General features: G+C 38.6%; 2 protein-coding genes across 2 annotated transcripts; one reads left to right on the top strand and one right to left on the bottom strand.

The window, feature by feature from the left end:
* The first annotated feature begins 6,343 nt into the window (after positions 1 to 6,343).
* On the top strand, positions 6,344 to 9,112 carry LOC141630681 (uncharacterized). Its single transcript, XM_074443453.1, has 7 exons — positions 6,344 to 6,455; positions 6,965 to 7,173; positions 7,326 to 7,394; positions 7,620 to 7,781; positions 8,312 to 8,388; positions 8,497 to 8,827; positions 8,909 to 9,112. The coding sequence occupies exons 1-7, from the start codon at positions 6,344 to 6,346 to the stop codon at positions 9,110 to 9,112; spliced, it is 1,164 nt and encodes a 387-aa protein (XP_074299554.1).
* Positions 9,113 to 24,882: 15,770 nt separating this feature from the next.
* LOC141630680 (uncharacterized) lies at positions 24,883 to 25,449 on the bottom strand. Its single transcript, XM_074443452.1, has one exon. The coding sequence runs from the start codon at positions 25,447 to 25,449 to the stop codon at positions 24,883 to 24,885; it is 567 nt and encodes a 188-aa protein (XP_074299553.1).

Raw genomic sequence — 25,449 nt, 5'->3', positions numbered from 1 at the left:
CTAAACTTCTGTAACCTTTCTTTTCTCTCTTTTATATTAATTCTCTTTTGCTTATTCCTTAATTATGTTTGTTCTTGCTTCTTCCTTCTCTTTTGATTTATTCATTATTATGTTTAGCTAATTCTCATGCTAGGATTTAGGGGATTCAATGAATTGATGTTAGTTGCTAATTAGGTTTGAAGATCTGTTGCTTAAATCATGTCTTTGTTGTTAATCATCGCATATAATTATTCTTGTCTATTTGAGTCAACTCAAATAGGTAATAAATCACGGTACACCTTGACCTAGACCGGAAGGTTGGAATGGGTAAGACCTGCAGTGAACATTAGGATGCTTTAGTGAGGGCGGAAGCTAAGCTAATAGTGTCTTAGGGTGAATTGAGACCGGAAGGAGATATTTGTTGCCCCTTAGACTGATACAAGTGACCGATCTGTGACCTTAGCTGCAATTATTTGACATTCATTGATGACCTGACAATCCTAGCTCTCTCTCTCTCTCTCTCTCTCTCTCTCTCTCTCTCTCTCTCTCTCTCTCTCTCTCTCTCTCTCTCTCTCTCTCTCTCTCTCTCTTTATTGTTAATCCCTTTATTTTTATCGCTCAATTTCTCTTGCCACCTCTCTTAGTTAAAAAATCATATTCAAACCCCTGTTACTCTTAGACTAATTTAAAATAGATAAATCTCATTTTTGCCTCCCTGTGGAGATCGACCCTACTTACCGCTAGCTTCTATTAGTAGTACTTTGGTATTTATTTTTGGTACCTGACAACGGTATCAAACACAAATATACCTTTTTGGGTTACGGAAAAGAATTGGAGTCCCGAAAAATCCGGATCGGGACTCATATCCGGAGCCGCTGCCGCCACCATCTCCGCTTGTTGCAAGGCAAGATCACCGCGACTGTAATACTCCGTAATTTTAGATATAATTTATAATTTATAAAGTGTGAATAATTAATAATTGTCGTCGTAAAAAAAAAAAATGGGTAGCTTTACCGACGGTTTGATCGAGTAGTAGGGGGGAGTTGTACTTGGTTTTGATGTTATTTATACTACCTAGATATTTTCGTTATTTAATTAATTTATGCAAATTCCTAGAACATTCCTACCACCTATGATTTTTATATATATATACCAGACTCATGCCTCACCATCACTTTTATTCCACATTGAAAATACAAACCTACAACTTGTGAGAAAGAGAGTAATCTTTGTGAGACAACATTAAGACGGAGTTTTCACCTCTCATTAAATTTAATTGTGGTAAGTTATCTAATAGCTTTACATTAATGATTTACTTTGACCAAAGCTTTGACCGCTGCCTTTGACCGTCTTTTAACCTTTCGTTGACCTGCCGTGGCCTGTTTGACCGATGGGTTGACCACCGTCAGTTGACCGTGTGTGGGGGTGTTGGTTGGGGGCGATTTTGGGTGTTGATATGGGTAGTTTAAATCTTAATTTAATCAATAAATAATAGTTTATAATTATATATAATTTAATTGTTGTTAGGTGGTGAATTTGTGGAAGAAGCTTTCTAGTAGATTAATTGATTTAATTTTGAAGATTTGCTAAAGGTAGGATATCTACTCAAGTTACTTGCTTGTTAAATTAATTAATTGATGAATTACCTATAATATCAATTTTTATTGCATAGTTGTCGTAAGAGGAATTATTATTACATTGTTGGCATAAGACGAATTATTATTGCATTGCTATTGTAAGAGTTTTCCACCATGAGTTATTATTGCAATTGTTGTCTTACGAGCATCTTATAATTATATTACTATTACTGTCGGGTTGGCTCTCTATTTATTGGCATCTTTGGAAGAGATTGGTATTGCGATTGTGATTATTGGTCGGCCAGGCATGGGAATGTGGAAATGTCGTGGACCTGCACGATTGTGGTCGTCCAGGCACGGTGGTGTTGGAGTGACCGTGGACCTGAGCGGTGTTTGTGATGTTGGGTGAGCCGTGTGTCACGGCTATGAGACGCGTGTGTCACGGCTATGAGGCGTGTGATTTCTATTGTTGTCTTTACTGTTGCATGTTTTATTATATCTATTTATTTGTTGTTTAGTTATCCTAATCAACCATTTGGTTGATCGTGTATTCTGTAAACAGCTGTGATGAACCAATTATTGAGGAGCAGATTGATTGACAGGTTAGCTTTTGAGATGTGCTGGATGCTTGGAGGGAGCTTGGGGCGCATGAGCTTTATCAGAGTCTAGAGATCACCTAGTTTATATACAGACACTATTTATTTTAATTCTGTTGTTTTTTAATTCAAATTATTTGAATAGTTCAGTTGAGTTGTAATAAACCTCTTGAGTTATCCAGTTAAATAGTATTTATTAAAGTACCTTATGTTATGTTTGTCTTTACACTTACTACCTCAGGCCACTGAGATGGTAATACCTTTATTTATCTGGGAATGTCTTGCTAAAGGCTCCTGAATAAATGGGGGTGTTACGAAGTGGTATCAGAGACAAGTTCCTAAGGCCTAAAACGAATGAATCCAATGAACGTAGGACTGAACCCGGAGTAAAAACTGTTTAGGAGCCCTCTTATTAGGTCAGGGAGACGTCATTAATCGGGCCCTACTCAGTTTTGAGCTGGTCACCTCGAGGAAGGTTAAGAGAGTGGGGTAGTTAGCGTGGATGCTTTGCCTTAAGGGTCTATTTGTAGTCTGAAGTAGCGAAATTACTAACTTTAATTGCAGGATGTGAACAAACGGTAAGAAATTTTGAGACGGATGAAGGGAAAGTGGCGTGTGGCCGATTAGATGGGTGTATGTGGTGGATTAAATTTGCTTTAAGCACGTGTTAAATTATGGCATAATTATTCGTGACATTTTCTTAGTGTATGACAGATGACACGAATTGAAGGAATACGAATTATATGATTTTGTTGCATTTTTTCATGAATTTAGTTGCACATATGTGAATTACATGCTTAGAATCATATGTCTAGAGATATGCGATATGTGTTGCCCTAAACCTATAAGCATAGAATTATGAGATTGCATGAATTAGAGACTAAGAAAAAGTGACGGATAATTATTTTGTGCAAAGGAGGGGAGGAGGCCGTGAGTGGGCCATAGGGTAGGCGTGTCACGGTTGTTGGTCGGGCAAAGGCCGGATTGGCCAATCACACATTCTTTTGTATGCAGGAATTTTATCATATACCTTGTGCTAAGATTTTTTTTTTTAAACAGAAACTTATGTTTCTTTCTTGATTCTTAATAGAACCCAAATATGGCACCAAAGAAAGCTACACCCACAACTATGTCACAGGAGGAAATCGATAGGTTGATTGCAACGAACGAGGCTTTGACAGCTGTTCTGAAGTCGAAAAATTCCACAATGGATCCTGCTAAGATGAGTGCTGCCATTGCACATCATAATCCAATGAAGTACGATGGGCTAGGTGAACCGTCCTTATTGGGAGATTGGTGTAGTGAGTTTGACAACCTCTTTGAACTGTTGAATTACCCTGAGGAGATGCTAGTGGATCAGGCTGCTCACTACTCGAAAGGGAAGGCCGGACTGTGGTGGAGTCGTAATAAGGGAATTATCAGAGAAGCTTGGAAGGAGAGTCAGGGACCTTATATTACCTGGAAAGGCTTTAAGGAGACGATGAGAGCTGTGTTTGTACCAAAGCACGTCCGGAGTAGGATGAGGTTAGAGTTTGTTATATTTAAGATGACGGAAGAGATGACGATAGAAGACTACCATAACAGATTCGTGGAACTAGCTGAGTATGTGTCGGACTTGAACTATGGTGAAGAAGTGTTGGCATTGAGATTTGAGAAGGAGTTTACCATGCGCGTTAAGAAGAGGCTCTCAGCTAGGGAGCCAAGCATTATGGAGGAAGTATATCAAAGAGCGGGACATGCTGAAAGAATTGCTGATATGGTAAAGGAGGAAAATAAAGACAAGGGATAAAATAGACGTGGCAAAACGGGTCAACGGGTTGGGTTCGGGTCGGGTCAATTCAGGTCGGGTCAGTTCGAATTTCTCATTGATATCGGGTTAACTCGGGTCGGGACGGGTCATTTCGGGTTTCGGGTTTGTTGTCGGTTCAGTTCCGGGTCAAGCGGGTCGGGTTGTTTCGGGTCGGGTCATTTTCGGGTCAATGAATAATAGAGAAATTGTCATTTCAAATCTTTTCGGTTCAATTAGAGTTATATTTTAACGGGTCATTTTCGGGTTTGGTGGTTTCGGATCGGGTCATTTTCGGGTCAGGCCAGTTCGGGTTAAGAAAGCTCGGGTCATGTTCGGGTCGGATCGGGTCAATTCGGGTTTTCGGCTCACATTCGGGTGATGTAGTTCGGGTCACTTCGGGTCTCGGGTCAGCTTTTTTGAGTCAGGTCAATCAGTTCGGGTTGCTTTTACCAGGTCTAGGATAAAAGAGAAAGGTTGAGACTACAAGTGAGGTAGCTGGAGGAAGTAAGAAGCATAATTACAACCAATTCAGATCATTTTCCGCAGGAGGAGCTATGAGTAGCGGAGGGTACGGCCGAGGTGTTGGGGCGAGCGGGGCGAGTGAACAGAGCAAGCCACGGTGCTATGGATGTGGTAGATTCGGTCATAATATCGTTGAATATAGGACTGTTGATACGTGCATTTTATATAGTCTTTTTAGGCCTTTTTATGCACGTATTTCCATGCTTTTATCGTAGTTTATGCTACGAAATGCCCCGAATATGCTACTTTGGTTAGTTTTGTCTTATTTGCAGGAATGAACCAGAAAGTAGTGAAATCAAGCCTTTTACCGTCCGTTTAGGATGCATTTGGAGGAAGAGTGAATTTGGAGCGGGAATGTAGCTATTTTGAGATGCGCAAAGAAGAAAGATAGCTAGGCGAGCAAAGGAAGAACTTCAAATTTCTAGTGCCTAATTTGAAGAGCCATATATCGTGTTCTACAACTGATATTCAGGTGATTCCAATTGGAGATGAAAGCTTGTCCTATTAGCTTTCCAACACCACCGGAATCGCCCTGTTTGCCCAAGTAACGAAGAAATGGCAGCCGTTTGAAGTTCAGTGCGCAAAGCAGGAAATTGTTGCTGGAAAGTACTCGATCGAGTACAATTATGCTCGATCGAGTCCTTTTTATACTCGATCGAGTAGTTGCATTTTAGGATTTACTCGATCGAGTAGATTTTCTACTCGATCGAGTGGTTTAAGCTTTAGTTTACTCGATCGAGTGGTTTTAAATCACTCGATCGAGTGGATTCTCTTATGGGCTTTGATCCCGTGACACTTTAGGTTTAATTTCGTATTAGCTTTAGTATAAATAAGAGATTAGCTTCGCTAATCAGGGGATTGAAAATTATTGGTGGACTGTTATTCATTCATTCACATATTACGACATTCGTTATGGCTTCCTTCCTCTATTCTCTGGATCTTAAATCTTTGTAACTTCTCCTTCTTCTTCTCTTTTAATTTATGTTATTTCTTGCATCCTTAAATCTCTTTTCCTTTAATTCTTTTTCATGAATAGCTAATTTGCATGCTAGGATTAGGGAATCTATAGCATAGATGGACTAATATGTTTTAGATTTGGAATTGGTATTAGTAGAATTGCCTCATAGTTGTTTTAATTGTTACATCTAGCGAATCGACCGGCCGGAGACTAGCTAGATAACTTGGGAATTTCTGACCTAGATCGAAAGATTGGAAGGGAATAGACCTAATTATGAACAATAGACTACCCTAGTGGACCGAAAGGACCTAGAGTTATTTAGGCATTAGATTACTTTAATGACGGCGAAAGTTAAGTTAGAAGTAATCTAGGGCGAATAGAGACCGAAAGGAGATATTCACTGCCCTTGTATGAGTACCCAGACCGGACCTTAGCTATTTTAGACCGTCATAGCTGTAGGTACCCGAAATCCTAGTATCTTTCTCTCCTATTACTCTGCTCTTATTTTCTCGTACTCTTTCTGTCTTTGATTTAGATTAGTTTTAGATTAATTACAATCAATTAACCCCCGTTACTCATAGACTAAAATTAGACAGATAAATCTCATTTTGCCTCCCTGTGGAGATCGACCCTACTTGCTGTTAGCTTCTGTTAGTAGTACTTAGGTTTATTTTTGATACTGCGACGACCGGTATCAATTGTTGTGAGAATTAATATTTGAAACGACAGATTTGGTGGAGGAAATTAGAGAGGGTACCGGACACCAACACCTATCTATGGAAGTAACCGTTTTAATGGATCTTGGAATAATGAAAGAAGCTACAACAATAACAACAACTATCAGAATCGCTTCAACAATAATCAAGGTAATGGAAACAGGTCGTACCAAAGACAAAACAATGGGGGAAATCAAACCAGTGCCATGAAGCCAGGGGCGGAGTCGGCTTCAACCGTGCAGGGTGGAGTCAAATCCAATGGTAAACTGTTCATGATGGGTATGGAGGCTGCTGAGGGAGATGCACATGTGGTTTCGAGTACTTTTCTAAACAATTCTAAACCATCTTACGTTTTATTGATTCGAGAGCAACCCACTCATTTATATCAAGTGAACATGTTAAAGTATTGGAATATGCTAACCCATTATTTATAAAAGACGAAGTAGAAATACCTTCTGGGGAGTCAGTACCTTGCACCAGAGTATATAAAAACGTAAATATTCTAATCGGGGAGGTTTTATTTAATGGACTTAATAGAAATTCCTTTGGGAGGTTTTGAAATCATTTTGGGGATGGATTGGTTGAGTAAGAATAGAGCCTTTATTGACTGTTACCAAAAGAAAGTGTCCTTGAAGGGACCAAAGGGAGTAAGGGTGTCCTATAAGGGATTTGTAGTAAAACCGAAGGTAAGACTATCAACAATTACTCTGAAATCGTGTTTGAGGAAGGGAGGAGAATTAATTTATGTCATGTAGAGGACCTGCATGAGGAGGTGAAAGACGCATGGGAGATCACGTTAGTGAGTGAGTTTCAGGATGTGTTTCCAGATGAGATTCCGGGTTTACCACTAAAGAGAGATATAGATTTTAACATTGAATTGAAACCTGGGACGGGACCTATTTCTAAGGCACCTTACAAGATGGGGCCTAAGGAGTTGGAGGAGTTGAAGAAGCAGTTGGAAGAGTTGTTAGAAAAGGGCTATGTGAGGCAAAGTGTATCACCCTGGAGCACACCAGTTTTATTTGTTAAGAAAAAGGTTGGGAGTATGAGACTGTGTATAGATTACATAGAGCTAAATAATGTGACAATTAAAAATAGATACCCTTTGCCTCGAATTGATTATTATTTGATCAACTGAGCGGAGTAGGAGTTTTCTCTAAAATTGACTTGAGATCTGGGTAACATCAGCTGAGGATTAAGGAGGAGGTTATTATTAAGACTGCCTTTAGGACGAGGTATGGGCACTATGAGTTTGAGGTAATGCCATTTGGGTTGACCAATGTACCTGCCGTATTTATGCATTTGATGAATAGAGTATTTAGTCCCTACCTTGACCAGTTTCTTATCGTCTTTATTGATGATATCTTGGTGTATTCTAAGAACAAAGAGGAGCATGAGAAACATCTGAGAATTATGTTGCAGACCTTGAGGTAGAATAATTTGTATGCTAAGTTGAGTAAATGTGAGTTTTCGTTGGAGAAGGTAGCATTTTTAGGGCATGTGGTGTCGAAGGAGGGGGTGTCTGTTGACCCAGGAAAGATTGAGGTGGTATCTAACTGGGAGAGGCCAAAGAATGTAGCTGACATAAGGAGTTTTTTGGGATTGGTTGGTTACTACAGGAGATTTGTAAAAGATTTATCTAAGGTAGCTAAGCCTTTGACAGCTTTGATGAGAAAGGAGAACAGGTTTAGGTGGGATGAGAGTTGTGAGACAGCTTTTCTAACCTTAAAGGAACACTTAACCATGGCTCCTATCCTAGCTTTACATGAAGGGAGTGAGAATTTTGAAGTATATACTGATGCTTAGAAGAATGGGTTAAGATGTGTTCTCATGCAAGGGGGTAAGGTGATAGCTTATGCTTCGAGGCAGTTGAAACTGTATGAAGAGAATTATCTGACGCATGACCTGGAGCTGGGGGCGGTTGTTTTCGCTTTAAAGTTGTGGAGGCATATTTATATGGGGCTACTTTTAACGTATTTTCTGATCATAAGAGCCTTAAGTATATATATACTCAAAAGGAGGTTAATATGAGGCAAGGGAGATGGATAGAGTTGATTGGAGATTATGATATGGAGATAGTCTATCATGAGGGGAAGGCTAATGTGGTGGTAGATGCTTTAAGTAGGAAGTCCATTCACGCTCTATGCTCAGTTATGTCGCGCGTGAAGCTGTAGGGTGAGATAGAGAAAATGGGAATTTGTGTGATAAGAAAAGGGGATTCAGTTGGGGATTTGACCATTGAGCCAGAATTGTATGCTGAAATTAGAGAAAAGCAAAAAAGGGACCCGAAGGTCGAGAGGTGGCGCACGGTCGTGGCTGACGATGTGGCGTTGCATTTTGCCGTATGAGAAGATAACAGCTTAAGGTTTGACGGGAGGTGGTGTGTATATGATGACGAGGAGTTGAAAAGAAAGATTTTGACTGAAGCACATTCTACACCATATTCTGTGCATCCTGGAGAAGATAAATTATATAAAGATTTGAAGAAGATATTCGGGTGGCCAAGGATGAAGAAAGAGGTTGATCAATTTGTCTCAAGATGCCTGACTTGTCAAAGGGTAAAAGGTGAGCATAAAAGACCACAAGGTAAGGTTCAGTCTTTAGGTGTGCCTGAATGGAAGTGGCAAAGCATTTCTATGGATTTTATAGTTGGTCTGCCTCGAACTCAGAAGGGTAATAATATGATTTGGGTAATAGTAGATCGTCTGACTAAGACTGCACATTTTATTCCTATGAAAGATACTTAGAGTAATGTAAGAAATATTGTTAAGTTGCATGGAATTCCAAAAGATATAGTTTCTGATCGTGACTCAATATTTATTTACAAGTTTTGGCAAGAGTTGCAAGAGTGTATGGGAACAACATTGAAGATGAGTACTGCATTCCATCCAGCGATAGACGTGCAGACTGAGAAGACTATTCAGACATTAGAGAATATGTTAAGGATGTGTGTGATGGAATTTGGAGGATCTTAGGAAGAGAGGTTGGTCTTGATAAAGTTTTCTTATAATAACAGCTATCATGCTAGCATTGGCATGACACCTTTTGAAGCTTTGTATGGAAGGAAGTGTAGGAGTCCAGTCTGTTGGGACGACGTAACAGATGTTGTGACCCTAGGGCGGGAGATGATCTAGAAGATGATTGAGCAAGTTCATGTGATCAGACAGAAGATGAGAGTTGCACTTGACTGACAGAAAAGTTATACCTATTTGAGAAGAAGTGATATTGAGTTTGTTGCAGGGGACAAAGTGTTACTGAAAGTGTCTCCAATTAAGGGGTGATGCATTTTGGCAAGAGAGGAAAGTTGAGTCATAAATATATTGGGCCTTATGAGATTTTAGACAGAGTTGGTGAAGTAGCATACCATCTTGCACTACCACCATCCTTGGCCAGAGTTCATAATGACTTTCATGTCTCGCAGTGGAGGAAATATGTGAGTGATCCTACTCATGTGTTAGCAGCTGAGACAGTTGACATGGATGATAATTTATCTTATGTGGAAGTGGCTAATTAAATATTAAACAGAAAAGTGAGAAAGACTAAAAATGGCAAGACAACGTTAGTGAAAGTTCTTTGTTCTAATCATAATGTAGAAGAGGCTGCTTGGGAAGCTGAAGCTGAGATGAAAGAGAAGTATCCCCATTTATTTGCTTAAGGTATGTTGGTTACGGGGACGTACCATTTTCTTTTACGGGGGTAGAATATAATACTACGTTTATTTTGGTCCTAAGAGTAAATAATTTAGTTTAGTTACTTAGAAGTTATCGTGTTAGTTGTGTGGTGACCTTCGAGACGAAGTTCCTTTTAAGGAGGGAAGAGTGTAATACTCCATAATTTTAGATATAATTTATAATTTATAAAGTGTGAATAAATAAAAATTGTCGTCGTAAAAAGAAAATAAATAAATAAAACGAGTAGCTTGACCGACGGTTTGACCGAGTAGTAGGGGGGTGTACTTGGTTTGGGTGTAATCTATACTACCTAGATATTTTAGTTATTTAATTAATTTATGCAAGCTCCTAGAACCATCCTACCACCTACCATGTTAATATATATATATATATATATATATATATATATATATATATATATATATATATATATATATATATATATATATATATATATATATATATATATATGTACGTGTATACACCAAACTCATGCCTTACCATCACTTTTATTCCACATCAAAAACACAAACCTATAACTTTTGAGAAAGAGTGTAATTTTTGTGAGACAACTTTGAAATGGAGTTTTCACCTCGCATTAAATTTAATTGTGATAAGTTATCTAATTGCTTTGCATCAATTATTTACATTCACCAAAGCCTTGACCGCTGCTTTTGACCTGTCGTGGCCTGTTTGACGACGGGTTGACCACCGTCGGTTGGCCGTGTATGGGGGTGTCGGTTGGGGGGATTTTGGATGTTGATATAGGTACTTTACATCTTAATTTAATCAATAAAGAATAGTTTATAATTATATACTATTTAATTGTTGTTAGGTGGTGAATTTGTGGAAGAAGCTTTCTAGTAAATTAATTGATTGAATTTTGAAGTCTTGCTAAAGATAGCATATCTACTCAACTTACTTGCTTGTTAAATTAACTAATTGATGAATTACCAATTAGATGAATTTTTATTTCATTGTTGTCGTAAGATGAATTATTATTGCTGTAAACATAGTCACCCGCACCACGCGCACACGCTTGTTGGTTCACAGAGATCTTGAGTAAGGGGTGAGGGTACGTATTAGGAAGCTCTTTTATTCAAACACCTAATCCCGTCCGCCTCGATAGCAGTCTCTACTAATGATCAGGGAAGTTATTTATATTCAATATATTGTCAATTGTATGCATGCTATGCAACATCCACAGATTAATCCTAGCATGTGAGAATTTGGACTATGTCGGTGAACAAATAATTTTAGCACTCAATTTTGTCGAAGTTGGATTTAGGTTCGTTACATGTGAATACGCCAGAGAAATAAATCATACAAGATAAATATGAAAATACGATAAATTACATGATATAAATTACAATGGATTAATTTGAATTTACATCATAAATATGCTCAAGAGGGAGATTTGAGAAGAAAATAAAATAAAAAGAACAAAAAGAAATTAAAATATGAAAATATGTCGAATTATAAGTGATAATACGAATAATAATCGATTAGAAACCTAATTAGAAGCCTACGTCAAAACGAGAAAGAGTTCAGAGGCAGAAGCCAACCCAGAACAGGCGCTGCAACTGGTGCGTCCTCTAGAAGAGGTGCATCACCTGTTCCCAATGTTCTAGAGCTGGGTTCTGACTGTGATAGTCAGACTCGCGGGTTAGTTAATTTTCGTTGGTCAATTTATGTCGATTATTGATGCGTGACTCAAGTAGAAGTGATTTAGTCAGATTATAATTGTCAGATTAAAAGTTAAGGAGGATTTAAGACGGATTATACAACGTTTTACAAGACGATAAAAAACGAAGTCGGTTTATATAAGTAAAACAGTTAAAAAAAATGGGATCAAAACAGAAGTTGTAAAATAAAGGATTAGGACTGGAAAACGAGTCGAAAACAATGTACAAAAGGCGAATTCAAGCGACTTGATATGAGGAAATCAAATCTCTTAAACTCGAGTTTGAATTTATGACGAAAACCAGCAAATATTGATTACAGGGATCTAAGACGAGAAAAGATGGAAAAGATTTATAAAAACTAATTTGACATTTATTAGACGAAATAAGATTTAAAAAAACGATAAAGAAAATAAAAGACGAAAGATGTAGAAAAACCGGGGAAGAACAAGAAGTGCAGCAACTGAAGGCAGCCTCTGGAAGAGGCGCAGCAGATGCTGCGGCCTTTCCAGAATGCGCATCAAGTGATGCGATTCTTCCCTACGTTGTTACTCTGCTGTTTCCATCAAAGGGTTTTAAAAAGGTGATTTTAAAAGACGGTTTGAGCATACAAATGATATAAATTCTTACATATGTTATATACAAAAAATAAAATAAATAAATTGGGATTTTACACCCACAGACTTACATGTTTGACAAAACGAAATTGACTAAGTTGTCGTTTAGTGATTGCTCGACTCGATGTATGAATGAAAGTGCCCTTAAAAAGGATTTAAAACAGATTGATTAGATTTATTAGGTGGAGTTGGTCAAATTAGTTGGTCTATGTAATGTGACTGGTACTCAGAATCATCTGAGCTTACGTGGTCGCATAGAGCAAGCACGTAGGCGTCGAAAAGCAAGAGCGCGGTCTTAGAATGCAAAGGGAGAAGAGAAAGGGCGGACACTCGCGTGATAAATATGTGAGGCGGAGGCGTCTATTTATACTAATCACGTGGAAGAATTTAGATAAAAGTGGGATTAGGAAAGAAATCCGGAAAGATTCTGGAAACTGTGGAAAAACCAGCCCAGGAAGAGGTGCATCAGGACCTGCGTGTGGGAATTTATCTGTATGCATCCCTTAATATACAAGGATTATAACAAATTTTAGGAAGATGATCACTAGTCATAAAATAAAATTACATAAACAAAAGTATAAAGGATTTAGAAATAACCTTCGGTCCTAGAAAAAATGGCCTAAGAACAATATCAAAATTGATATTCGCCTATTAGTTGCATCCAAGACGATATGAGATATGCCCTTTGATTATGCTAGAATCGATCCAAGTTTTTTGTAAAAATTTAGGTTGTTTTTGTGTTTTTTTCTGATAAGAGGAGAGATTAGGTTAAAAGAAAATTAGGGTAAGAAAATGATCTCCCTTTCTCCTCTAATGGAAACCAAAAATGGGAGTGAATAAGGGAGATATTATCTTCCCTAACTCGGCCCATATCACCGAAATAACGAGTATATTTTCCTTATTTTCGGTTATTCCAAAAATGTATAAAATGTGTTAAATTGTCATCTAGTGAGGATCGAACCCATGACCTCTTGGTTTGTGTACCCTCACTATTACCACTATGACACATTCATCTTGTTGATATTAAATATAACCGATTACATTTAATTACGAATTAACAGATTAATTCGTCCAAGCTAACATTACATACATTTAACTAAATATAACTAATTATATTCAATTTACGAATTGACAGTTAATTCGTCTCAACTAATATTATTTAATCTTCATTAAATAATTGTCTCATCAACACATTGACTAACTGTTTAGTCATATTAGGCATCAACGTGATTATATTTCTATAACCACATCTCTCAAACACATCCTATAGGTGTGACCTTTAGGGACCAGTTGATCACCGCCATCTGTATGATAATAACGTCAAACTTTCTAGCAAGCCAATCGTTATTAGGTAATCGTTAATCAACTGATTAAAATACGAAGTATACCCTTGTGAACCTGTAAGAGATTTACAAATGTTATCACACTAATTTGTGGAGGACACAAACTCCAACAAACTCCCACTTGTCCTCACAAGTGTATGTGCGATAACCGATTCTCATATCCTAAAATTTCTCCCAGTCAATGTAAAACAATTTGCAAATCCGTATTCACAAAGGTCGTATTTTACAAGCGATCATCATCAAGAGTGGTTTCCCCGACTAGAGAGTAACTTAACTGATAAACGAATCATCATTCGAGCATGGCCATGCATTTCAGTTACAACTCCTCGAGTGGCCCTGAGAAATAACTATACCTGATAAGGGTTGGATATTTTCCTCAACTCGAATCCTGCAGATGTAACCACTGTATGAAATGACCCAGAAAAAATCTACTTAGCCTCCAGTTACGGAAGACCGTGAGAAAGAAACCAAAGTCACCCAAAAACTGCCTTAATCTCAAGAGACAGTCGATAGTCAAAAGAATCGACTCTAGGAACACAATGGATGTCCTATCCACGACCTGACACCGAATGTTTTTAAACATTTAGGACTCCATTACGTTGTGACAAAAAGTTGTCCTACGAGGTATCGTTATAATCTCGCATCTGTGATCGATCAGTTAACCGTTTGACTTATGGTTCGTTGAACCCACCATCAATCGACTGCACAATATAATAGCCGGAGTTATCAGCTCACATTGGCGATTACGGACCAAAACAATATAATGTAATTCAGTTCACTTTGTGGGGTTCAATGTTGTTAGTACAATCCACATGAAAAACAAAATATTATAATAAAACGATGAAGTTATAAATAGTATATGAAAAAGATAATGTATCAAATCCATAATCAAGTACTACAACTAAGGAACGCGTTTAATTCCCATGAAATTAACGTGCCCTACATGCTTATCATAATTCAACGGTTTAGTGAGAGGATCCGCGATGTTATCATCCGTCGCAATCTTGTCTATCACTATCTCCTCTTGCTCGACGTAATCACGGATCAGGTGAGCTTTCCGATGTACATGTCTAGATTTGTTGCTAGACTTTGGCTCCTTAGCCTGAAAGATGGCACCTCTATTGTCACAATAGATGGTGATCGGGTCATTCGAACTAGGAACTACCATAAGTCCTTGTAAGAATTGACGCATCCATATCGCTTCCTTTGCTGCCTCCGAAGCGGCATAGTACTCGGATTCAGTAGTAGAATCTGCTACAACACTCTGTTTGGAACTCTTCCAGCTGACCTCAACACCATTAAGAGTGAAGACGAACCCGGACTAAGATTTTGAATCATCTCGATCCGTTTGGAAGCTAGCATCTGCGTAACCGATTGCGCATAGCTTAGTATCGCCTCCATAAGTCAATACCCAATCCTTAGTCCTTTGTAGGTACTTGAGGATGTTTTTAACAGCTATCCATTGTGTTTTACCTGAAGTCTTTTGGTACCGACTCGTCATACTCAATGCATATGCCACGTTTGGACGTGTGCATATCATGGCATACATGATCGATCCTTTTGCAGATGCATAAGGAACACGACTCATGCGCTCAATCCCTTCAGGCGTCGTGGGTGACTGAGACTTGCTCAACTGCATCCCAGTCGTCATTGGAAGGTTCCCCTTCTTGGAGTTGGTCATGCTGAACTTCTCAGGAATCTTATCCAAATAAGACTCCTGACTAAGTGATAACGTCCGTCGTGATCTATCTCGGTAGATACGGATTCCTAAAATGCGCTGTGCCTCACCCAGATCTTTCATCTGGAAATGGTTCTTCAACCATTCTTTAACCGAAGATAGGAGAGGAATGTCATTCCCAATCAAGAGTATGTCATCAACATACAATATCAAGAATACAATCTTAATCCCACTCGACTTGATATATAAGCATGGTTCTTCGACCGATTGAGTGAAACCATACTCTTTTATCACCGATTGAGTATGTCATCAACATACAATATCAAGAATACAATCTTAATCCGAGAAGCTTGCTTAAGTCCATAAATGGAACGCTTAAGCTTGCATACTTTCTTAGGATGTTCAGGATCTATGAAACCTTCTGGTTTCACCATGTACAACTCTTCCTCCAAATAACCATTTAAGAAGGAGGTTTTCACATCCATTTGCCAAATTTCATAATCATGAAATGCGGCAAACGCTAAGATTATCCGAATGGAACGTAGCATGACTACAGGTGCAAAAATCTCATCATAATGCAATCCGTGCACTTGAGTGAAACCTTTTGCCACAAGTCGTGCCTTATAGGTATCTGGTTGCGCGTCTACAGAACGCTTTATTTTGTAAAGCCATTTGCACTGTAGAGGTTTTACCTTATTTGGTAAATCAACTAGATCCCATACGTCATTCTCATACATGGAGTCCATCTCGGATTGCATGGCTTCGAGCCATAGCTTTGAGTCGGAATAGGTCATAGCACCTTTATAGGTAGCGGGTTCATTACTCTCTAGGAGTAAAACGTCATTCTCCTCGACCATACCAATGTATATGTCCGGAGGATGAGAGACTCTACCCGACCTCCTAGGTTCCTCAGGAATATTAACCGTATCATCAGTTGGAGGAACAACTTCCTCCATCCGTTCCTCGGTCGTTGGTTCTGGACTCTCCGACAGCTCGAAGGTTCTATTACTCGTCTTGTTCTCGAGAAATTCTTTCTCTAAGAACGTCGCACTAGCCGCAACAAAAACTCGATGTTCGGTAGGCGAATAGAAGTAATGACCAAATGTTCCTTTTGGATAACCTATAAAGTATGTCCTGACCGATCGCGGGCCGAGCTTATCCTCGTGTCTCCACTTGACATAAGCCTCGCAGCCCCAAACCCAAATAAAGGACAAATTAGGGACCGTTCCCTTCCACATTTCATATGGAGTCTTGTCGACAGCTTTAGATGGACTTCGGTTAAGTATAAGAGCAGCTGACAAAAGAGCAAAACCCCATAATGAATCAGGCACTACGGTGTGACTCATCATGGATCAAACCATATCAAGTAAGGTTCAATTTCTCCGTTCGGACACACCATTAAATTGAGGTGTTCCAGGTGGAGTTAAATGCAAAACGATTCCACAGTCTTTCAGGTGTTGATCAAACTCATTTGAAAGATATTCGCCACCCCGATCTGAACGGAGTGCTTTAACCTTTCTACCCGATTGGTTCTGTACCGTTCGGTATTCCTTGAATTTCTCAAAGGACTCACTTTTATGCTTCATTAAGTAGACATATCCGTATCTACTTAAATCGTCCGTGAAAGTGATAAAATATCTATAGCCATCTCTAGCGGTAATTGACATAGGTCCACAAACATCAGTATGTATGAGTCCTAATAGGTCACTAGTGCGCATTCCAACACCTTTGAAGGAAATTCGAGTCATCTTGCCAATGAGACATGATTCACACGTGCCATATGTAGAAAAATCGAATGCGGGAATAGTCCCATTATCGACGAGTTTCTTCACGCGTTTCTCATTTATGTGTCCCATTCGACAATGCCATATATAGGTTTGATCATTGTCACCAACCTTTATTTTCTTATTATTCACGTGTAATACTTCCGTGGTTTGGTCTAAGATGTAAATTCCATTCATGGAAACTGCTTTGCCATAAATCATTTCATTGAAAGAGAAAATACAGCTATTATCCTTTATTGAAAATGCAAAACCGTCTTTAGCAAGTACGGAAACAGAAATAATGTTCTTTGACAAACTGGGTACATACTAACAGTTATATAAAAATAACTCAAAACCACTAGGGAGTTGGATTACATATGTTCCCTTCGAGACAGCAGCAACTCGTGCTCCATTCCCGACATGAAGGTCCACATCACCTTTTTCGAGAAGTATGATGTTCTTTAGGCCCTGCAAATGATTACACAGATGAGAACCACAACCAGTATCTAGTACCCAAGTTCTGAAACTTGCATGGTTAATCTCAATCATATGAATATAAGATGACATACCAACAGGAACGACGCGGCCTGCTTTGATGTCCTCACGGTAGAGGGGACAGTTCCTCCTCCAATGTTCAGTCTTGTGACAATGGTGGCACTCTATGTCACCGCCCTTGCTCTTTGCCTTGCCCTGTGAGCCACTAGTCTCACTAGGCGCACTCTTACCGTTTCCTGGCTTCTTAAACTTTGGCTTACCTACAGCTAGGTCGCCATAAGCCTTGTCCTTACCTTTACCCTTGTTTGAAATCATGAGAACATCCTGCTTCATGCTCCCACTCAATTTCATATCCTTCTCGGTCTGTACGAGAAGGGAGTGTAGCTCATGAGGACTCTTTTTCAAGCCATTCATGTAGTAGTTCGCCCTGAAAAGGGCAAAACCATCATGAAGAGAATGAAGCATTCGGTCAATATGACAATGCTCTCACTGATTTTGCAATCAAGAGCCTCCAGCTTCTCGACATTCTCAATCATGTGAAGAATGTGTGGGCTAACCGGTTGGCCCTTCTGGAGTTTCGCATCAAAGAAGCAATAGGTATGCTCATATATAACGATTCTCGGTACATTTGAGAACTCGTTAGTGAGCGTGGTGAAAATCTTGTTTGCACCCTGAGCAATGAAGCGTCTCTGCAAATTGGTTTCCATTGCAAAGATGAGTACGTTCTTTATCGCACCCGCTTCCATAACAAAGTAACTATAAGCGAGTGACTCGTTGACTCCTGCATTGGGGCCTGGGTTGACCGGTATTGGCTCAGTTAAGTACTTAGGCTTACCGTCAGCAATGGCAGCATTCCGTAGTGCCGCCTCCCAGTCCGCAAAGTTGGACCCATCATTCTTCAGTCGCGTGGACTGATTCATGTGGTCCATGAAAGCTTTCAGCCAGGACTCGCGTCCAAGTGTGGCACTAGGCATTGGGATTGCGTTATTTCCAGCCATTTCGTTGTAACAGTATTATGAAAATAAACGTGTTCTACACTGCGAGAAGAAGAATAAAATAATAAGCATGTGCATCGTTTATATTTTTAAGTCTAATGAACTACTGTCATAACGCGAAGACTCAAAACGTTTATACAATTGACCTCCCTCAAGAATTATATAAATGATCCCAAGACTCAATTCTCTGTAAATTGATAAGCTAACCTTTTAGCTAATTCTACCGTTAAAATTCTTGGTCGATAAATTTCTGTAAATTCTATCTTTAGTCCATCATAATCACGAGAAACTCTTCGGACTATGATGTTGAGGTAAACTAAGTCAACACAACTGCTTACCCAACGTAGAAGAGGTCATATTATGCCTACCGACGAAGAAGGGATTCATAGTTGTTTGCCCTTATAAAGACTAATCTCAATTTCCGTTTTTTAGAGGAAGATCCCATCAACTTTATTTTAATTCATTTTAAGTGAACTAATATCTAGCATGCGAGAATGAATAAACTAAGGTGATGGCTTAATAAGACTGTGACATCTGTATGTCCATGAAAACTAACATACAACCTATATGAGTCAATTTTCATGCATTTTAGTAGTAGGTGGTTTGGTTTTAGGCGGAATATGATGCATAAACTATCATGTGAATGAAGAGAAATAAAAATGAAAACGTAAAAACAATAAAAGTCCTAGTGTGGCCTATCCTATCAAAATGAACAATAAATACAAGTTTGGAATTCATCCTTGGACCCGAGAAGCTTGTCTTGATGTTCCATCTTGATCCATGTAGCGGGAGTGAGCTCCAATCTTCATCTTTAGTCTTCTTCGAAAAAATACAATAAATAAAATTTACATAATAAACCTATTTATTACATTCTAATTTCAAAACCCAAAAACTAAAGAAAAGTAAAGGAGATTCGAGATCTCATAATTACATAAAAAATCATGTTTCCTTCATTACGAAAACATAATTTGACTAGCGCCACACTAAGTATTACAAATTACAACCGATTGCAAAAAAAAATACGTAAATTAAATTCATTCAATCGATTCATTCAACAAAAATTAAAATGCATCAACTAAAAATAAATTAAACATACATGACACAATTCCTTAATTATGTTGATTAATTTATCCAAACCACCTATTTAAATCAAATTAAGTGACAATTTCTCAATTAATCACATTAATTTCAATCTTAATTCATATTAAACTTGTAATATGAATTCAATCCGTCAAAATTTTAAACTGCTTTAAAATAATATGATATCTTGAAATTGTGAACCGTTTCATAATAACTAATTGGCCAAAACAAACAAGTTTTTTTTTTCAGCCACGGCAAAAGAAAAAAACAAAATTTTTTTTTTTTTAATTCCCAGCTGCTCACGGCTGGAATAAAAAAAACAGCCCAAAATTTTTCCCAATTCGGCAATTTGACAAAAACGAAAGAAAAACAAACTTTTCTAATTATAATTTTATTTTTCTTTTCCGACATTTCAGGAAAAAAAAACACACAAAAACGGAAATTTTTTTTTCTTTTTGGCTCACGGCAAACCCTAAAAAAAATATGCCGTCACTTTTTTTTCTTTTGCGGCAAAAAGCCCTAAAACAAAAATCGATCAAGAAAATGTTTACAGTTGCTATTAGAACACTATTTAGCAAATGAATTAATGAACATGATTAATCGTATATGCTAAAACTATATAGCAAAAACAAGTTCTTGTATCATCGACATGATGATTCTATTTGTATTTTAACTTAATCTTCATTAAATCAAAATCTACCAGTTCTTCATATGATAATTTTAACTGATTAAAACAATGATATGAAAAATGAAATTGGAAATAAATCATCAAGCAAAAGAAAAAAAAACGAAAAAAAAGGCCGAAGAAAAAAATTACCTCTCGGCAAAAACAATTTATAGCCGAAATATTTTTTTTCTTATTTTTCGAAATTCCTCATATTGTTTACATACAATTTTATGAAAATCATCAAAATTAAAATTCGTGGCCTTGGCTCTGATACCACTTGTGGGAATTTATCTGTATGCATCCCTTAATATACAAGGATTATAACGAATTTTGTGAAGATGATCACTAGTCATAAAATAAAATTACATAAACAAAAGTATATAGGATTAAGAAATAACCTTCGGTCCTAGCAAAAATGGCCTAAGAACAATATCAAAATTGATATTCGCCTATTAGTTGCATCCAAGACGATATGAGATATGACCTTTGATTATGCTAGAATCGATCCAAATTTTCTGTAAAAATTTAAGTTGTTTTTGTGTTTTTTTCTGATGAGAAGAGAGATTAGGTTAAAAGAGAATTAGGGTAAGAAAATGATCTCCCTTTCTCCTCTTATGGAAACCGAAAATGGGAGTGAATAAGGGAGATATTATCTTCCCTAATTCGGCCCATATCACCGAAATAAGGAGTATATTTTCCTTATTTTCGGTTATTCCAAATATGTATAAAATGTGTTAAATTGTCATCTAGTGAGGATCGAACCCATGAACTCTTGGTTTGTGTACCCTCACTATTACTACTATGACACATTCATCTTGTTGATATTAAATATAACCGATTACATTTAATTACGAATTAACAGATTAATTCGTCCAAGCTAACACTACATACATTTAATTAAATATAACTTATTATATTCAATTTACGAATTGACAGTTAATTCGCCTCAACTAATATTATTTAATCTTCATTAAATAATTGTCTCATCAACACATTGACTAACTGTTTAGTCATATTAGGCATCAATGTGATTATATTTCTATAACCACATCTCTCAAACACATCCTATAGGTGTGACCTTTAGGGACCAGTTGATCACCGCCATCTGTATGATAATAACGTCAAACTTTCTAACAAGCCAACCGTTATTAGATAATCGTTAATCAACTGATGAAAATACGAAGTATACCCTTGTGAACCTGTAAGATATTTACAAATGTTATCACACTAATTTGTGGAGGACACAAGCTCCAACACTGCGACCTTTCCAAGAGGCGCAGCTCCTGCTGGGTTTTCTCTTGGGTGATTTCCTCCTTCGCAAGAAAGATTTCTGCGGCTTTATTTAGGAATTAGGGAAGATGTATGCTTCCTTATTCCGCAAGAAAAAGATATTTCCGTGATAAAAGATAAAAATTAGGAATAATACTCTAGAAAATTTCTAGAACATTCCGATAGAACTCGATCGAGTGACTTTGACTCAGCCGGCTACTTGTTTCGTTAATTTCAGCATTGACTTGGTGATTTAGCTTCCGAAATCACTTCATGCATCTCGTAACAGCAGTATTTCCCGCTCCAAATCCAATCATACTCTAAATGCAAGCAAAGTGGACGATAAAAGGCTTGATTCCACCACTTTCGGGTCCATTCCTGCAAATAAAGCAAAACAACCCAAAGTAGAATATTCGGGGCATTTCGTAGCATAAAACTACGAGGATAGCATAGAAATACGTGCATAAAGAGGCTTAAAAAGACTATATAAAATGCACGTATCATATGCTTCCATATTCCACAAAAAAAAAGATATTTCCGTGATAAAAGATAAAAATTAGGAATAATACTCTAGAAATTTTCTAGAACATTCCAATTTTCGACTGGGGTTAAGACGGTTCTAGAAAATGGAAATGGTTTTTTCACCCGGACTCCAAAGGTACTCTAATTACTGTCAAAACGACCGTATCGGCGCGTAGATGACGACCACGAGGTTAACTCGACTGTTTGAGCTATTACGTGTCGATGAACTTACGAAATGTCATAAATGGCTCCGTGTTATTAAACATGCGGCCCAATTATCACTGGGTGGTTGGCGGGAGGTGTAGAAACGGGGTGTCTACAATTGCATTGTTGGCATAAAACGAATTATTATTGCATTGTTGTTGTAAGAGTTTTCCACCATGAGTTATTATTGCAATTGTTGTCTTATGAGCATATTATAATTGTATTACTATTATTGTTGGGTTGACTATTTGTTTATTGCCATCTTTGGAAGAGGTTGGTATTGCGATTGTGATTACTGGTCGGCCAGGCACGGGGATGTGAAAGTGTCGTGGACCTGCGCGATTGTTGTCGTCCAGGCACGGTGGTGTTGGAGTGACCGTGGACCTGAGCGGTGTTTGTAATGTTGGGTGAGCCGTGTGTCACGACTATGAGGCGCGTGATTTCTGTTGTTGTCTTTTCTGTTGCAGGTTTCATTATATCTATTTATTTGTTGTTTAGTTATCCAAGTTAACCATTTGGTTGACCGTGTATTTTGTAAACACTTATGATGAACTAATTATTGGGGAGCAAATTGACTTACATGTTAGCTTTTGAGATGTTTTGGATGCTTGGAGGGAGCTTGGGACACATGACCTTCGTCAGAGTCTAGAGATCACCTATTTTATATTCAGACACTATTTATTTTAATTCCGCTGCTTTGTAATTCAAATTATTTGAATAATTCTGTTGAGTTGTAATAAAACCTCTTGAGTTATCGACTTAAAGAGTATTTATTTTAAAGTACCTTATGTTATGTTTGTCTTTATGCTTACTACCTCAGGAAACTGAGATCGTAACGCCTTTATTAATCTGGGAATGTCTTGCCAAAGGCTCCTAAATAAATAGGTTGTTACAGTGACGAACCTGTTTTTTTAGTGCCATTGATGATGGAAGAAGAGGGTTCGTGATTGGGATGGTGTGGGTGGTTGATTGTGAAATATTAATGGAGTTTTGAGGAAGAAAAATGTTTTTGAGAGACGAAAGATTGAAAAATAATGAAGGAAGAAGGGGTATCGTCGCGTGTTTAATTGGGAATCAGGGGGATCTTAGCCGGTAGGGGCACCGGCCGCCGGTCACCCGGCTGGGAGTCCGAGGCAAATTTGATTTTCTTCAAAAAAAATTGTAAACATTCAGGGGACTCCCAGTCGGTCACCCGACAGGGAGTCTTTGCCTTCTTCCCTCACCTCGTTTGTCCTCACAGGGTTGCTCTCGGCCGGCGGACCGGCTGCCGTCCTACCGGCAAGGAGCTTGAGTCTTTGCCTTCTTCCCTCACCTCGTTTGTCCTCATAGGGTTGCTCCCCGCCGGTGGACCGGCTGCCGTCATAACGGCAGGGACCTTCTTCTCTTAAAAATTCATCGTGTTTTCCTTCATAGGGGAGTCTCGGCAGGTGAGCCGGCTGCCGGCCTACCGGCTGCAGACTCTTCTCTCAAAATTTCACAAGTATTCTTTAATGGGGTGGTCCTAGCCAGTTGACCGGCTGCCGTCCTACCGGCTCACACCCCCCTTCACTTCAAACTTCAAAAATTCCAATAAAATTTCCAGGAACTTCCCAGCCGGGTAGGGTACCGGCTGGGAATCCCTTCTTCAATATCTCATGTTTTTCAACTTAAATCGTCAGGAGGTTCCCAGCCGGCACAGGGGCCGGTCGCCGGCCTACCGGCCGGGTGACTTCTTCTTCGTGAATTATTCTTTATTTCTCATTTGAAATCCCAACTTCTTCACTTAGCCTTAATTTGCGTGTTTCCCACTTTCAAGCCGACATATCATGTCGGGAAATAGGCCAAGTGAAGGGTATGCTTGTGTTCCACATTTACCCAACGACCATTGCGTGACATCCCGTCACCAAATCCAACTTTGCACAAGATGAAGGTTGATCCAAATGCTCTCATGTTCTATCTAATATACATGTAATATGTACAAAAAATGGTGGTTATTGGGGAACTCCACCAAACCCAAACTTCATTGTTTTAGAGATCATTCATCTCCCAAGAGAGAGGGATCTTCAGGTTCCATTTCACCATGGGTTTCAATCGGTTGCCCTTCATAGTAGTACATCACACGTTGACCATTAACTTTGAAATATTCACCTTTCTTGTTCTTCAACTCGAATGAACCATATGAGTAAACAGTTACCACTTCAAATGGTCCCGACCACCTAGACTTCAATTTTCCAGGGAACAATTGCAAAACTTGAATTGAAAAGGAGGACTTTGTCCCCCAAACTTATCTCTTTCCTCATGATTTTGGAATCATGCCATTGCTTGGTTCTCTTCTTGTAAAGCTTGGCATTCTCATATGCATCCATTCTAAGCTCATCGAGCTCATTTAGTTGAAGAAAGCGCTTGTTCCTCGCAATGTCCAAATTATAATTGAGCTCCTTCAAAGCCCATCTAGCACGGTGCTCCAATTCAAGAGGAAGATGGCACGACTTACCAAAAACCAACTGATAGGGAGTGGTGCCTATCGGAGTTTTTTAAGCGGTTCTCAATGCCCAAAGTACATTATTAAGCTTGGCACTCCAATCCTTACGTGATTTGTTCACCACAAGCTCAAGGATGGCCTTAATTTGACGGTTCGGTACTTCCACTTGCCCTTTTGTTTGGGGATGGTAAGCAAGATCGACCTTGTGTCGAACACCATACTTCTTAAGCAAGGCATAGATGGTGCGGTTGATGAAATGTGAGCCACGATCACTTATTACGGCCCTAGGCACTCAAAATCATGGAAAGATATAATCCTTGAAAAGTTTGGTAATGACTCTTGAGTCATTGGTGGGTGCGGCAATAGCTTCAATCCATTTTGACACATAGTCCACCGCAACCAATATGTATTGGTTGCCAAACGATGATGGAAACGGTCCCATGAAATCCACACCCCATACATCAAATAGTTCCACCTCTAGAATGTTGTTAAGAGGCATCTCATCTCTTCTCCCTATATGTCCTCTTCTTTGACAGGAGTCACAAGAATGAACAAAGGCATAGGCATCCGTGAATAAACATGGACAATAGAGGACTCTAGCTTGAGTCCTTGAAGTGGATAGATGGCCTCCATAAGTTGTTTCATGACACGATTGAAGGATTGCTTTACCCTCTTTATGAGTGACACATCTTCGGTAAATACCGTCATTGCACCTTCTATACAAGAAGGGTTCTTCCCACACATATCTTCTTGCTTCATATTTCAACTTCTTTCTAGCTTGGCTATCAAATTCTTCCGGGATAAAGGTAGAACACAAGTAATTTGCAATATCCGCATACCAAGGGTCGGAATTCATAATAGCCAT

Source organism: Silene latifolia, chromosome Y (assembly GCF_048544455.1).
Source record: "Silene latifolia isolate original U9 population chromosome Y, ASM4854445v1, whole genome shotgun sequence".
NCBI lineage: Eukaryota > Viridiplantae > Streptophyta > Magnoliopsida > Caryophyllales > Caryophyllaceae > Silene > Silene latifolia.
Note: the sequence above shows the minus strand (reverse complement) of the source record. Positions and strands in the feature narration are given on the sequence as shown.